General features: G+C 41.5%; 2 protein-coding genes and 1 long non-coding RNA gene across 3 annotated transcripts; all 3 read left to right on the forward strand.

Moving 5' to 3' along the window:
• Window positions 1–869: 869 nt before the first annotated feature.
• LOC133909727 (uncharacterized) lies at window positions 870–3,016 on the forward strand. The gene is made up of 6 exons (XR_009908428.1): window positions 870–1,014; window positions 1,809–2,134; window positions 2,239–2,286; window positions 2,390–2,465; window positions 2,603–2,666; window positions 2,748–3,016. It is a non-coding gene; the product is annotated as an uncharacterized LOC133909727 (long non-coding RNA).
• Window positions 3,017–4,411: 1,395 nt separating this feature from the next.
• LOC133910033 (protein transport protein Sec61 subunit beta-like) lies at window positions 4,412–6,109 on the forward strand. The gene is made up of 2 exons (XM_062352557.1): window positions 4,412–4,581; window positions 5,836–6,109. Exons 1-2 carry the CDS (start codon window positions 4,412–4,414, stop codon window positions 6,107–6,109), a joined length of 444 nt encoding a protein of 147 aa, XP_062208541.1.
• A 6,209-nt stretch (window positions 6,110–12,318) lies between these two features.
• On the forward strand, window positions 12,319–13,388 carry LOC133891793 (transcription factor bHLH149-like). The gene has a single exon (XM_062332551.1). The coding sequence runs from the start codon at window positions 12,442–12,444 to the stop codon at window positions 13,027–13,029; it is 588 nt and encodes a 195-aa protein (XP_062188535.1). The 5' UTR covers window positions 12,319–12,441; the 3' UTR covers window positions 13,030–13,388.
• Window positions 13,389–14,159: the final 771 nt, after the last annotated feature.

Raw genomic sequence — 14,159 nt, forward strand, 5'->3', positions numbered from 1 at the left:
GCCCGGAACGGACATATGAAAGGCAAAATGGGTTCATCTCGACGAGATGAACACAACCACAGTCTCCGATCGGCCATACGAGCAACGGATTAAAAGTTAACTTTTTGTCAAAACTCTTTTTTTTCTCTCAAAAATTCGGCATTACAAACACTGTATGTTACCTGAGAAGAGGTACGGTGCACCTCCTTACATTACCCGAGGAGTGGTAAGGGCGAGGAAGAGCATATCATAAGCATGGTCATGCATTCATATGAAGTTCATTGTCTAATTCGCATCAAGGTCTTACTTCCTTTAGTTGGCTTGTATATTCGATGTGGTTATGAAGGTTTATGTCAACATAATGTTAAAATGGTTAATGGTGTTGTTGGACTTGCTTAGTCTTATTGGTTTCTCTTGACGTGGATAGTTTGTTCCGTTTCTAGTTTGAATTTTATAGTTATTTGCTTTTTCAATTATGGCTAAATAGCTTTTTAAAGTAAATTTCGCTTGCTGAGATTTTTGAATTTCACCCGTGTTTTATTTTTCTTTTAGGTTCTCTTTGAGGTGTCTTTCGCATACGGGATGGGTAGCTGCACGTCTAATGTGTGTTCACCTTCTTTTTTAGCCTAAACTAGTTGTGTTGTTAGATTATGACATTTTGCCCTGTGTTGTTTTTAGTGAGACTGTGGTGGTTAAGTTGTATGGTCGAGGCTTATTTCTCATTTGCTAGGATCTTTATATTGCTAGTGTGGTAATTTATAATTTGTTCTGTCTGTCTGTGTGTATTTGTTGCTAATTTTACTTTTACTTTTAGGAGAGATGTTAGCAAAAAAATTCAACTATGGTTCTTGACTGATCTATAGGTTAATCTGATTGACATTCCGAACTTATTTTGGTCCCCGGTGTCCCATCCAGGCACCCAGGCTGAGATCCTACTCCTTCCTCCTCCCGTCAGCCCTCAATTCTTGATTGGACTGCAGATCCATCCGGTGGGCTTGCCTTGATCCCCTTCTTTTCGAAGTAGCTGACTAACTGGTAAGCCCAAATCTTTTGCTGTCTGGGATGAACTGCCCGTTTTGTCCTTGCACTGCCTTCCTCTCCTTTCTTCGGCTGCGCGATCCTACATCCACTTTGTTGAGCTTTCTTTGCTGCGCGATGGAGTACGAATAGAATTTATTCAATTTTTTGGGGGATTTGTTTCAGCTGAGCTAGCCCCTACGTTAGGTCTACCCCAGAGCTAGGGTTCAAATCGGTTCAGCTTTGGATGAGGATATTTTCCTACCTTGCCTTACTGCTAATTCTCGGTCTTTGGATGAGGATATAGAGAATTGGAGATCCAACCGCCCTATATATTAGTTAATACATCAATTGAAGAAGCCATGCCGTTTTAAGCTTGAAGGCAACCTATCTGTCACATGATCCTCTTTTGCTACCACTGTCTTTGTTCTTTGGACCAGGGGATAAACATCCACATCTTCTCATGGATCCTAGTTTAGCATACATGGTGACGTTACAATCATGGGATGCGTTGTAATGCAATTATTCAACTAACAAGAGAAAGGAAACGGGGAGTACTGAGACAATTAAAATGTAAAAGGATCGGAAATTATTAGGTAGCGAACATTTTCATTGATAATATGTTCAAACCCAAAAGAATATATCACATGACCCGTTCAGAAAGCACTGTTTATTTAAGTATGTTGGCTTTCTATTCTATGTCATACCACATTGACATTGTACAATTGTTGCCTCTATCAGCTTCTTGTTCTTGTCTCGACTTATATTACATATGTCTTTTCATTCTGAGGAGTAATTACTTTTGCTTTTAGCATCATGTCGGAGATGAAGGACTCCAATGCTTCTGCTCTTGTTGGAAATCCTGAACCTATGGATCAAAGTGAAGATAATTACATGCCCTCAGCTCAGCAACAGGTTATTTCCTGCGCTAGTTCTGGAGATTATATAGTCATTTAAATGGCACTCTTGTTGATGGAATAACTAGCGAAGCTGCTTTAAAGAACTGGCACAATTCCTCTTAAAACAAAAACTGGCGCAATAAGTTATATTGAGCATAAAAGTATTGTCATCTGGACATGAGGAAGCAATCAAGAAGTTTGGAGGACTAATGCCCAAAGAGCCACCACTGATCTCAAAGGTTATTGAATTTGTACAGTTTATCCCAGAATGAAATAGCGCGTACCATATATATCTGCATTAGCAACAGCTGTATCGGTAACTAAATTTTCTCTGTAACTGTAGGATCATGAACGGGCCTATTTTGATTCTGCTGACTGGGCACTAGGAAAGGTATTACTCTTTTCTGTGTCACCAGTTTTAATGTAGTGAGTTAAGTACTCGAGTTCCAAGTTCCAATGGATTAGTAAGTATTCTGACACTTAGTTCTGTACAGCAAGGTGTTGCAAAACCCAAAGGACCGCTGGAGGCACTTAGGCCGAAGTTGCAGGCACTACTCGTCATTATATAGGGTCATATTTCGCACCCTAGCTAAATGAGCATGTCTTGTGCATGTTCATGTGTTTTGCTCAGGTTCAGCTGTGTGGTTCTGAACTTCTTATATTTACTCCACTAACTCATTGCTATGTCAACATTGCTTTTATTTCAGCCAACACGCCAACAATAGCAGCAACGTTTAAGGCGCTCAATTTACACTTCATCAGAGAACGAGGGTACGCATGTTGTAGAAAGTTGATTATTTGTTTTGCCTGATGATGTACCGATTCCTGAAAAATGAGGGTGGCAACGTGCAGATGGAGATGGTGCCGAGGATATGAACATGAACTGAACTGAACTCTGTGGGATAGGACGTCTTGTTGGAGAAGCCTCACCGCTTGAAGCAGCTTGCTTTCGTTATTTAAGGATATGCGTGTCTCTCTGTTTCTTCCATTGACAAGAAAGAAATGTTATACTAGTATTTTGCAAGGACTGAGGTAGCAGGGCCATAGACTCCATTGTATGATTGGGCTTGCCAGCACTTGGGTTGTGTGCTCCGATCCAGTCTATATATTTAATTTGATTTGTGGATAAATATTGCATTCTTGAACGCGTGCAAATGATTATTGGCTGCCCTGGCCTGGCCTGAACGCGTGTGTGTAATATGTTTCGCTGATCGGTCCATCGATCGAATGGCTTAGCTTAATCCGTTGCAACGAAAATAAAATTTGCATAAGATGATATCAAACATATACACAAATATTGTATATGCATAGATATTACAAATAAGAATATGAAAGATTATGACATAGACAACTTTGCATTAGCGGCTATACTTGCAAGATTATAGCTCTTCTTTTGATAGATGAGGGTACTTAATCTTCTGGTCCAGACGATTAGATAGCATGAAAACATAAGAGGGGGAAATAAAAAAAAAAAGATCATGATAGATGCTAGGGATATCTTTGCCAAAAATTGCTGAATTTACATAGACATATGTATTCATCTATTCATTAAAGATCAAACAATCCAAACAGAAGCATCAAGTTGAAGCATGATCCCCACCATTCGAGCAAACATCTTATAACAAAATTGAGTTGTCTATAAATGGAGAGCGCCCCCCCCCCCCCCCGTCACTTTGAAGATGATTAAATGAATATGATTGTTGTGTAATCTGTGAGATTGTATCACTCCAAGATAAAGAAGCTAAAAATCCAATATCATTACCAACCATAATATTTCGTAAACTGAACATCATATGTATATTTACAGTAAAATAAACTGAACATCATCAGTCTTTTGAAAAGAAAGAAAATAAATATCATCAGTACCCAAATATTGAAATGTGATTGGCTTATATTGTATTACCAGCCATGATATTTCTTTAAACTGAAGATCATTTGTACATTTTCAGTAAAATGAACAGAACATCGTCAACCTTTTCAAAAAAAAAAAACTGAATATCATGTGACCCAAAAATTGGAAGTTGATTGGAATATACTGAAATCGATAACACCGGAATTAATCTAAAAATTGATTGTAATCAGAAACTATTTGTACATTTTAATCTGACAAGAATAAAGGATAATACTTTGAACATTGATTATTGTTATGATTAAGCTCTCTAATCAAGCAATTTAAAGATGTGAAATGACGCATGGCATCTAATTGTTTTCACATACCTTTTTGCGCCGCCGCAGACAGGGAAGGCAGGACGGAGGTGACCTTATAATTCATATAAGGTCAAACATATTTAAAATGTAAGAGGATTGTACGATAACATAAATCAAGGGTTAAAAAAATTTACGCACATGTATCTCTCAGTTGGATCTACCTCCGCGTACTCAGAATTGACCAACTCATCCCCACCACAAAACACCTCCAATTTGGATCAGCCCCGAGCAAATGAATCTACGATCAAACACCGCAAGCCACAGAGGAAGCAGCAGAGATAAATGGACTAGCGAGATCATCGGAGGGAATGCGGGGTCGGCGCTACGCCCTGGGCGCAGTAGGCGAGGCGGGGGCGGGCGGCGCCGGGCGTTCAGTGAAGGGCTCAGAAAAGGGGGCGTACGACGGTAGAATGCGGAGGCAGCGGCCACTGCGCAACGACGACGTCGGCTTCACCCGTCCCGCAACGCCCATGGCCCGGCACCTCATTCTCCCTCGATCGGTCTCCTCTCATCGTCGGCAGTGGTGGCGTACCCGGAACCCATAGGAGGCTTCTGCCCTGGGCGGAGGCTGCGGCCATGGAGGGAGGGGTCGAGGTGATATGAGGCTAGGGATCCAGGAGGGAGTGAGCGGGTGCAGGTTGTGGGGGGATCCAGGAGGAGGCAGCGTGGATCAGGGAGGGAGTGACATGCGCATATGGAGTGGAGTGACTACATGTCAGAGCTTAGTAGGGGTGGTAGGACGTCCTGCATAGTACGAGAATCACTATGTATTTTTAAGTACTAGAGATATGGTCATAGAGATGTCTGCCTGTGTCTTGCGATTCAGATTTCTTTATACTTACCGTTGCGCTAACAAGCGCACGGGTTGCACGACCAGTGCAGGCATATTGCTACCTAGAGATAACATAACAGATAATAATATAGATTGGAGTGGACCATGCTTCTATACTTCTATAAAATACAAGTTGTGATAAATTCGATCGATCTTCATCATCTACCAGACTTGATCAAATAGTTACCGTACAAAGTTGGATCCCGCTTCTCCTTTCAAAAATATATTTAATCACTTATTATTTATCTTGCATACCTTGACGTTTAATATTTATCTTTCATATATTCTAAAAATACATTTAATCTTCTATTATTTGCCGTTCATATATCTACACGTCCAATATGTATGCAGATGGCTCAGCTTTGTCATCGTCGTCTCCCAACGCATGCTGATGCAATCCCATTCGATTCTCATCTCATCCCATCTATGAATGTACATAAGTATATACTTCCTCGATAAAAAAAATACATAATATTTATTATTTTTTATGGTTTTCTACGTACAACTTTAACAACTATTTTTTAGTAAAATATAGTTATAGTATCTAATAAAAATATAATATTATGAAAGTATTTTTAGGGCTTATTTGGATACTCCATTCCCCATCGAGATCCTGGGTACTTCCTTAGAATAGTTTGGCCCGTGGAAATACTCCCCCTTCCGGCCCGGGTGGCTATTTGGATACAGAGCGGGTTGAAAAATCCACGGGCCATTCCACTCCGTTCCACCTTCATCCACGGGGAAATAAAAAAAAACGCCTGCTGACGTGTGAAAAGTTATCCCCGTCGTCTATGGCTCGCTCGATCTCTCAAATCTTGATTTGTCTTCCTCACAGATCCACGTGGGATTCGCCTCCTCTGTGGCCATGGCTTTCTCCTTATAGTCCCAATCCTCCATCAGTGGCGCCGCCAGCTCCTGCCCCGCCACCATCAGGCCCTGCGGCACACCTGCCACGGTTGTCGGCATGCGTCGCCGCAGCACCACCGTGTCCGGTGGAGGGGGCTTCTCCGGCGATGACGGCAACATGCTGCGCTTCTACACCGACGAGGCGTCAGGCATGCGTCTCTCCCTCACCATTGTGCTCGTCATGTCGCTCTGCTTCATTGACTTCGTCACTGACCTCCACGTCTTCAACAAGCTCTACAGCTCCCACACCGCCGCCACATCTGCATGATCCCATCCCTCCGACTCCTTCCTCTTTTTTTCCTCAACAGAACACAATTTTGATGTATGACGACCAGATTGTTGTGTTATCCATGTGGTGGCAGAGCGACGACAATGGTGAGCAAGAGGCATGCCGCCTCGGAGAGCATGAGCTTCAAGTCATGTTTTGGCTGAGCCTCTTGTGACGGTGTCGTTGAGCACCCTGGAGTCGATGGTTGGATGGACATGGATTTCATACTCTTGCCCCCCTTCCAATTCATAATTGCAGAAATTTATTTTCCAGGGTTTTGCTGGGGATTCATGATGACCATCTCAAATCCTCGTCGGGGGTAATCTCCCCGCGGATTTTTTGATTGAGCACCCAAACAAACCCTTAAAGATAAATCTACACATATGATTTTTATGTTTTTAAATAAAATATTTTAAAAATTGTTAAAAAAATTGAAAGGCAAACATTTACACCGGATGGAGTATATGTTCAGGTCGTGCTCAACTGCTGCTGTACGCGCGCATGCAGTATATCGATCAGTCTCTGGCGATTATAATTTATATACGTGCTTACAGCCGATATGATAGTTTAGCGTGCATTCCGCGATCACGAGATGATTATTTATTCTGCGTATCCCGCATCACTTTTAATAATACAGTACTCTGTACTCACTACTACAGAACCCCACATAATAGCCGCCACCTTCAGTGCCGGTTCAAAGGAACCGGTACTGAAAGTGGTATCAGTGCTGGTTCTAAAACTCCCGCCCACGATCGAGGGCCTGGAGTTAAGAATCGACACTGATAGTGGTGTTTCAGTGCCGGTTCCTCTTTAAACCGGCACTGATAGCCTGCTACAGTATATATAGCCCATCTTCTTCCCCGTCTCGACCCAGAACAGAGCCGCCGCCGCCGCAGTAGCCCAGTGTTACAGCCTCCTTGCCATTTTTTTTGGCGATTCAAGGTTTTTTTTTTGTGTGGGACCCTTCAAAATTTGGAGGAGTCAACTGTTTTAAGGTTAGTGAGATCTATATTTCATTTTTGGATAGATTACTTGGTAGATTGCTCTAGGGTTGATGATGGATGATGCTTGTTCCATGGTTATGGATTTAGAGATGTAGTTGAGATCTAATTTAGGTAAAGTTTGCAACTTTGTCGTTGTTAGATGTATAGAGATGATCTGCATTTGATTCTTAGTTGAATTTTAGTTGCTAGATTTCCCTAGATTTGAATTTAGGTGGTTGTTAGTTGGTGTTGAAATTTGGAATGAGCAAGAGCTCAAATATCCATATAAATTAGAGAAAGGTCACAATTTTATCATTGTAGATGATTTAACGAATAGATTAGAAGTCACATGTAAATTTGGGTGCCTACATTAAAATCTATGGATAATTACAAATTTGCCACTTATTGAACCGTTATTACCATTAAAAAATTGCAAAAATACCGCTAGAACTGTCATTCAAGTGGCATCCAAAGAATAAAAAATCAGGGAGGTATTTGCAAAATGTCCCTAACATCTAGCTTTAATTTTCTAGTATGTGGATTGTGTAATTTTTAAAGTTATGAATTTTAGTAATAATCCAGTGGATTTCCTCTATTAATTAATCAACATAGTAAATTTAACATGTATAGTTGATAAAATACTGTGTTGTAGGGATGGCACGTCCACCCACAGGTCGCAATCAGACTCAGCAGCCTTTCGAAGGCAGGTCCCCCGACCCGGCCCAAGTACCAGAAGGAGATGGCCCTCAAATAGGGACCAATCAGGACGCGAGGTAATTCGATGAATATGTTCTAGATTTTGAAATGTTTAATGATTATAAGTCCAATATGTTTAATTATAATGATTTACAGATAGACCGGTCATGGATGTACAAGGAACGAGGGTCAGAGTTCATTGTTGGCATCGAGGCTTTTTTTAGGGCTGCCGCGGCGTACAAGAAGCCAAAAGGGAAGCGTGACGAGCACTATATATGCTGTTTGTATGTCGACTGCAAGAATGATAAGCAGTTTTCAAACATAGAGCAGATCTGTGCACACTTGATTCGCAGGGGTTTCAAGGATGGCTACACCCATTGGACTGAGCACAGTGAACTTGCAGATGTTGGGCGTGAAGGGCAACCAACAGTCGAAGGAGACGGAGGCAACGATCCGACGGCTAACGAAGACTTCGATATGTTGGCATTTGAAGATACTTTTGTCGAGAACGATGATTGGGACACTTTTGTTGGCAACAATGAAGAAGGCATAGAACAAATATTGCGCGATGGGGAGGGGATTTCACCATTGAAAGATAACATCAAAAGTACCAGCACATGATAGAGGACTCTAAAACACCAGTTTACCCGAACTGTAAAGATGAGCACAGCAAGTTGCATGTGGTGCTGACACTGATGCAAATGAAGGCTAGCAATGGTTGGGCCGATAAGGGTTTTAATGAATTATTAGAATTCTTGAGGGAATTGCTTCCAAAGGGGAACATGTTGCCCGAAAACACGTACCATGATAAACAGGTTGTCTGTCCGTTAGGATTAGAAGTAGAGAAAATACATGCATGTGGAAACGACTGCATGTTATTCCGCGGCGAGGATGCAAACTTGGAAGCGTGTCGCGTTTGTAATGCACTACGGTACAAGAGCAACGTTAATGATATCGAGAGCGATGGCGTAGAGGTGAAGAGAAAGAAGAAAAGACCCCCCGTTAAGGTGGCTTGATATTTCCCTATAGTCCCCCGTTTAAAACGATTATTTGCTAACAGAGCAAATACTGAGCTGATGCGATATATATATATGTATATATATTGGAGTAGTATATAGCAGTACTCAACTGCAAAAAGAAATGATTTGTAATTTCGACTGTCAATAAGCAGTTCGTTGCTTCTTGACATATTGTACAGAAGTATTGGATATGTTCAGTTGGTTTTTATAATAAATTTTTAATTTTTTAGCATATTATTTTTTTATTATTTTTGAAAAAATACTCTTAACTAGTTTCTCAGTTTCTAATTTATTTCATTAGAAGCAGACTTTTATTGTTTCCAGAAACCACTTTTCGCAATCTCGTTTGTTTAGACTTTTGACTTCTAGCAGCAGAAAAATCAGAAACAGAAATTCAAACAAACATGCTCTTATTATCTTATTATTTGACATCTATATCTAGACGTACAATACTTGCCTTTCATACATTCACCATCTTGTTTCTTTAGATGGCGCGTCCTGCCACACTTCGCCTACAACATCGGGATTCTCCAGAGGATGCGTTGTCTCCCGCACTTTGCCTATAGCAACGGCTTCCTAGAGAGAGTGCGTCGCCACCCACGTGTCACCTCTACCGACGTCTACCATGTAGGTAGTCTCTGGCGCGCTATCTTTACACTAAGATAATATGCGAGAATTGTTTACATCTTTTCACAAATCGGTCATCATCTTGATCCTTCTCACAATATTACTACGGATGGCTAACTCTGAAAGATACAATCCTCTCTACCCTTCTATCTAGATACTCTTCATTCTGCTCTTTTCTAAAATTATATGATCATGATGTAAATTTTGTATATGCAAATTTCTTTTTTGTTATGCTATTTTTTACTTATTCATATTATTATATTCTAAATTAATTTCACGTATGTAAAATACATGTGCAATTGCTATTATTATATAGTCTGAATGTCTAGCCCTAGCTCCCTATCTCCAACTGACATGGCACATTGGCGTACAATGTCGGGAATTGGCACATTGACAGATCACAGATGCATATGGTTGAGCTTTCTACGAGTCTGTTTATTTGCTACTTTTGCTTTTAGCTTTTCTGTAAAGCTATTTTCAGCGTTTAGCTGGTGATTTTTATAATAATTTTTTTACTTTTAAACATATAACTTCTCATAAAAATTACTCTCCAACTTGTAATTCATTTTCTCTAAAAAAAAATAGACTTATAGGTTTAAAAACCATTTTTCAATAATCATATTTATTTAGGTTTCTAACTTCCGAGAAGAAAACACACCAGAAGCAAATAAACAAAGCCCTAATTTCCTGTATGCATCTCCATTTGTACCTGGTCCAGCACGTACGGAGTCTTGTATTTTACCTTACGTTGGCATGCATCGACCGTTCGTACCATTAGCATGCATGCATGTTCAGGACTTGATCACCTTGAGTGACCCTACCATTGCTGGAGTCATGCATGCATGACACCCAACTAGTCCAAGTGGCCACACGTACTACTGTTGCGTGATGGATCATGCATCCATATATATAGGAGGAGTCGCTAGCTCCATTATATTGCTGCATTACAGCAATTAAAAATCATGCAAGTTCAAATCATGGGTGCTCGCCACCCACCACGTACGCACTCGTAGCTAGACCGGCCCCATATATAATGGTTCGAAGTCGTTTTAGATTACATATAATTCACTGCTTTAAATTTTGACTATAAATTACTCCCCCCAATTATAAATACTTATCGCTTTTTATTTTTTAGTCTTCGACATGTAACTTTAATTATTATTTTTTACATGTGTAATTTTTATATTTTTAAACTAAATATTTTAGAAGCTATTGGCAGTCAAAAATTTAAAAGTTTGATCAGACCTTATTCAAAATGGTAAGTGTTTATGATCAGACTTTTATATATTGAATTTAGATACTTGAAAATAACACTGATAGATTTGTCTCTAAAGTACTTTTATAATAATATATTTTTGCTATGTTTTATTAATATATTACAATAAAAAACATTAGTCAAAGTTATATTTAAAGACTATATCGATCTCCAAAACAACATTTATTTTGAATTAGATGGAGTATACGAGCTTACTCTAGCCTAGCTTGCTAGCGCACCTAGTACGCACCTTCTATCCTAGCTCTCCTCATTCATTAGCATTATTTGTCATTAGCATAGAAACAATGATATATATCGGTTTATCACTATCGGTTAGTTGGAAACCGATAACGATGAAGTATCTTTCGGGGTGAATTATGTTACAAAACTATTTTAACCTTAAAAACTATTGCAAATGAACATGAAAGACATGAAAGCTCAATTAAGCACTACCCCTATTTTAGCAAAGCAACTATGCTAAAAAAATCACAAAAATGTAGACCTTATTTGTTTGGGCTTCTACAAGCTGTGACTTCTTCAAAAGTCTGCTTCTAGTATAAGCACATCCAGATTTGCTTCTGACTTCTCAGGCTTTTGTAGTAGTAAATACTTTTTTTCTTCTCAGAAATCATAGCTAGAAGCCAGCAAAAGCAGACTATTTATTTCAGCTTCTAGCTTTTGAGAAGCAGAAGCCCAAACAAACAGAGCTGTAAATGCAAAAATTAAATGCTAGAAGTAAATTGCTCAAACAAAAGAGAAAGGATATGATGACTCAATTTTTTCCCAATATATCAATAAGTTGGTATTTCTTAGTTCTCATTGGAGCACCGATAAGGGTATAACTCTCTCTTGATCCTATGCAAAGGGACCAAATGCTCTTTAGTGGTAATTATCATTCACTGTGGATGGGTAGACTCCAAACCATTACATCATGTTAGGACTTCAACAATCACTTCACTATTAAGCTCCTCAAAACCAAACGCCACCAAACCGTCTAGTGACGCCAATCACCAAACGTAACAATATAATATAAGAACCTCACTTGACCAAACAGAGAGAGAGTAGAGGGCATGTTTTTTTCATGCCATTATGGGGAATATGTCCCTACACAATACACCATTGGATGTACAACGAGATGTGTGTATTGCATTAGAACATATACACGTATCAAGTTTTTGTCGATTGAATTTGTTAATTTTATTAATTCATTACCTGCTAAGGGTTCATGTATAAATGAATTGACCATTTTACTAAAAATGAATGTTGTAGCACTTGATAATTGCATTGTTATATATCCAACTAGGGTTTAGGCAGTGGGGCAGTTTTACCTATGAATAGATGAGTAGGATCATTTTGGTTTGTTTTTATATGACAACCAAGATTTTGTCCTCTTTAAAAAGTTTTTTAAGATTAAAGTCATTCTTTACTCGGCATTCGTTAGACGTCTCAACAGGAGTGTGTGAGATGGGAGCTTGAACCGTCGTCGGCTCACTCCCACCTTAGAGGTTTTTCCATCTCACACCATTAAACCTAATAATTCAGCAGCCTAGAAAGCCCTGTCCCTAAATAAGATGATACGTATATAATAAACAATGATAAGGGAATGTTGACAAGTGGATTATTATTATTAACAATAAGAAGAAGAAAGAGAGCACCTAATAATTGTGCTGAGGGGATGGATAATCCCAATCGAATTCATTCCCCACCCCCTCTTCCTTCCTTCCTTCCTTTCATCGGGGCAGCGGGAGTGCTATGATCTCTACCTCCTCCTCGTCTGCGGCTCGGATGCCCGGCTCCGAGAACCGACCCAAGCCGCCTGCCGCTGCTGCGCCCCAGACCAAGTGGCGGAGCGGGACGCAGCACAACATCTACGGCCGCCGCCTGCTCGACGCGCTCCGCGCCACGGGTGCCGGCCAGCCGCGGGCCATCAAGGCGGCGGCCGACTCGGCCCTGGCGCTCACCGCGAGGGGCCAGACGCGCTGGAGCCGCGCCATCCTGCTCGCCGGCGCGGTATCCTGCCGCCGCCGCGTGCTCGTCAAGGCCGGCGGCAAGATCCGACGCCACCGTCGTCCGCACGCCAAGGCGGTCGGTGATCCGCCGGCGCTCAAGGAGACGAAGGTCAAGGACAGGCTGCGCGTGCTGGGCCGCCTCGTTCCGGGCTGCCGGAAGCTCCCCGCGCCGGCGCTGCTGGAGGAGGCGGCCGACTACGTGGCCGCGCTGGAGATGCAGGTGAAGGCCATGCGCGCGCTAGCAGACGCGCTGGCGGCGGCTCAGCTATCCTCACCGCCACCTCCACCTTTGGGGGCCGGAGACGAGGCGGAGATGGAGGATCTCATCTGATCTACTGAGGAATTGGGATTGGGCGAAAATAAGGGAGGGCGATTAGTTGAGCTGATGGATTATTATTTATTATAACCACATAATTGCAGGGTTGCTTGGGATTTGTGCAGGAGGTGTTGCGATCATGCTGTGAATTGTGATGACGACGATGATGATTCTCTTTGTAAATTCCAATTCCTCTTGTTGTTACTTACTTGTATAGTAGAGAGAGAGAGAGAGAGAGAGAGAGAGAGAGAGGAGTAATGCTGCTGCTGCTCCTCTCTTCATTCCTTGCTGTTTGCTGTGGGTCGGATTTGTCTTGTGTTATTGGGGGATCTGATTCTGCTCTACATATACAAGGCGTGATTTGGGTTCCATCATCATTTGATTCGATGGGGAATTATATTAGCAAGGAATTTTGTTCCAGAAAAGAAGAAAGAAATGCTGTCTAATTTGAAGCCTCAAGTGGTGAATTGAATGAGTTTCATCTCAAGCATGGTTTGGTTTGGTGGAGCCGGATATCACAAATCTCATCCTGTGTTATGACTGGACTAGACTTGTTAGCTCCCATGGGGTCCCAAGAAAGAAGGAATATTGCTTCACAGGCAGGCAGGCAGGCAGGGTAATTTCATTTCATTTGTGCATGAGAATGTGTATGAGGTACTAACTGGAGTGGAGAAACAGGCAGGATCCAGTTGGAGCAGCTAGCAGGGAATTGATAGACGACATATCCCTTTGCTGGAATGGAATGGAATGGGATACGTACTTATATTGGATGGACGACCTCTGACACTCTGATCTGCCTTCATCACCTCTCCTCTCCTCTCATCTCTGCAGAACTGAAGAGGGCAGTCTGCACAACCAAAAAAATGTGTCATTCTTGTCCGACAAAATCACAATCCCATCCCTCCCTTGGTTGCAAATGCAATGAACCCCCCATGACCACTCTCTCTCGGTCAGTGCCGCGCATCGTCTCCCATCCCTTGCGCATCTCTCTCCCGCGTCGTCTCCCTCCCCTCTAAGATCCGTTTCCATTTCCAAACCCAAAGCAAAGAAGGATTCGCTTCCAACACAAGTCCTTTCATTCAGCTGAGCCGAGGCGACCCAACACAAGTCGTTTCTTATGTAATACTCGAGTTTTGGGAGATGTA

The sequence above is a fragment of the Phragmites australis genome, chromosome 2 (assembly GCF_958298935.1).
Source record: "Phragmites australis chromosome 2, lpPhrAust1.1, whole genome shotgun sequence".
Taxonomy (NCBI): Eukaryota; Viridiplantae; Streptophyta; class Magnoliopsida; order Poales; family Poaceae; genus Phragmites; species Phragmites australis.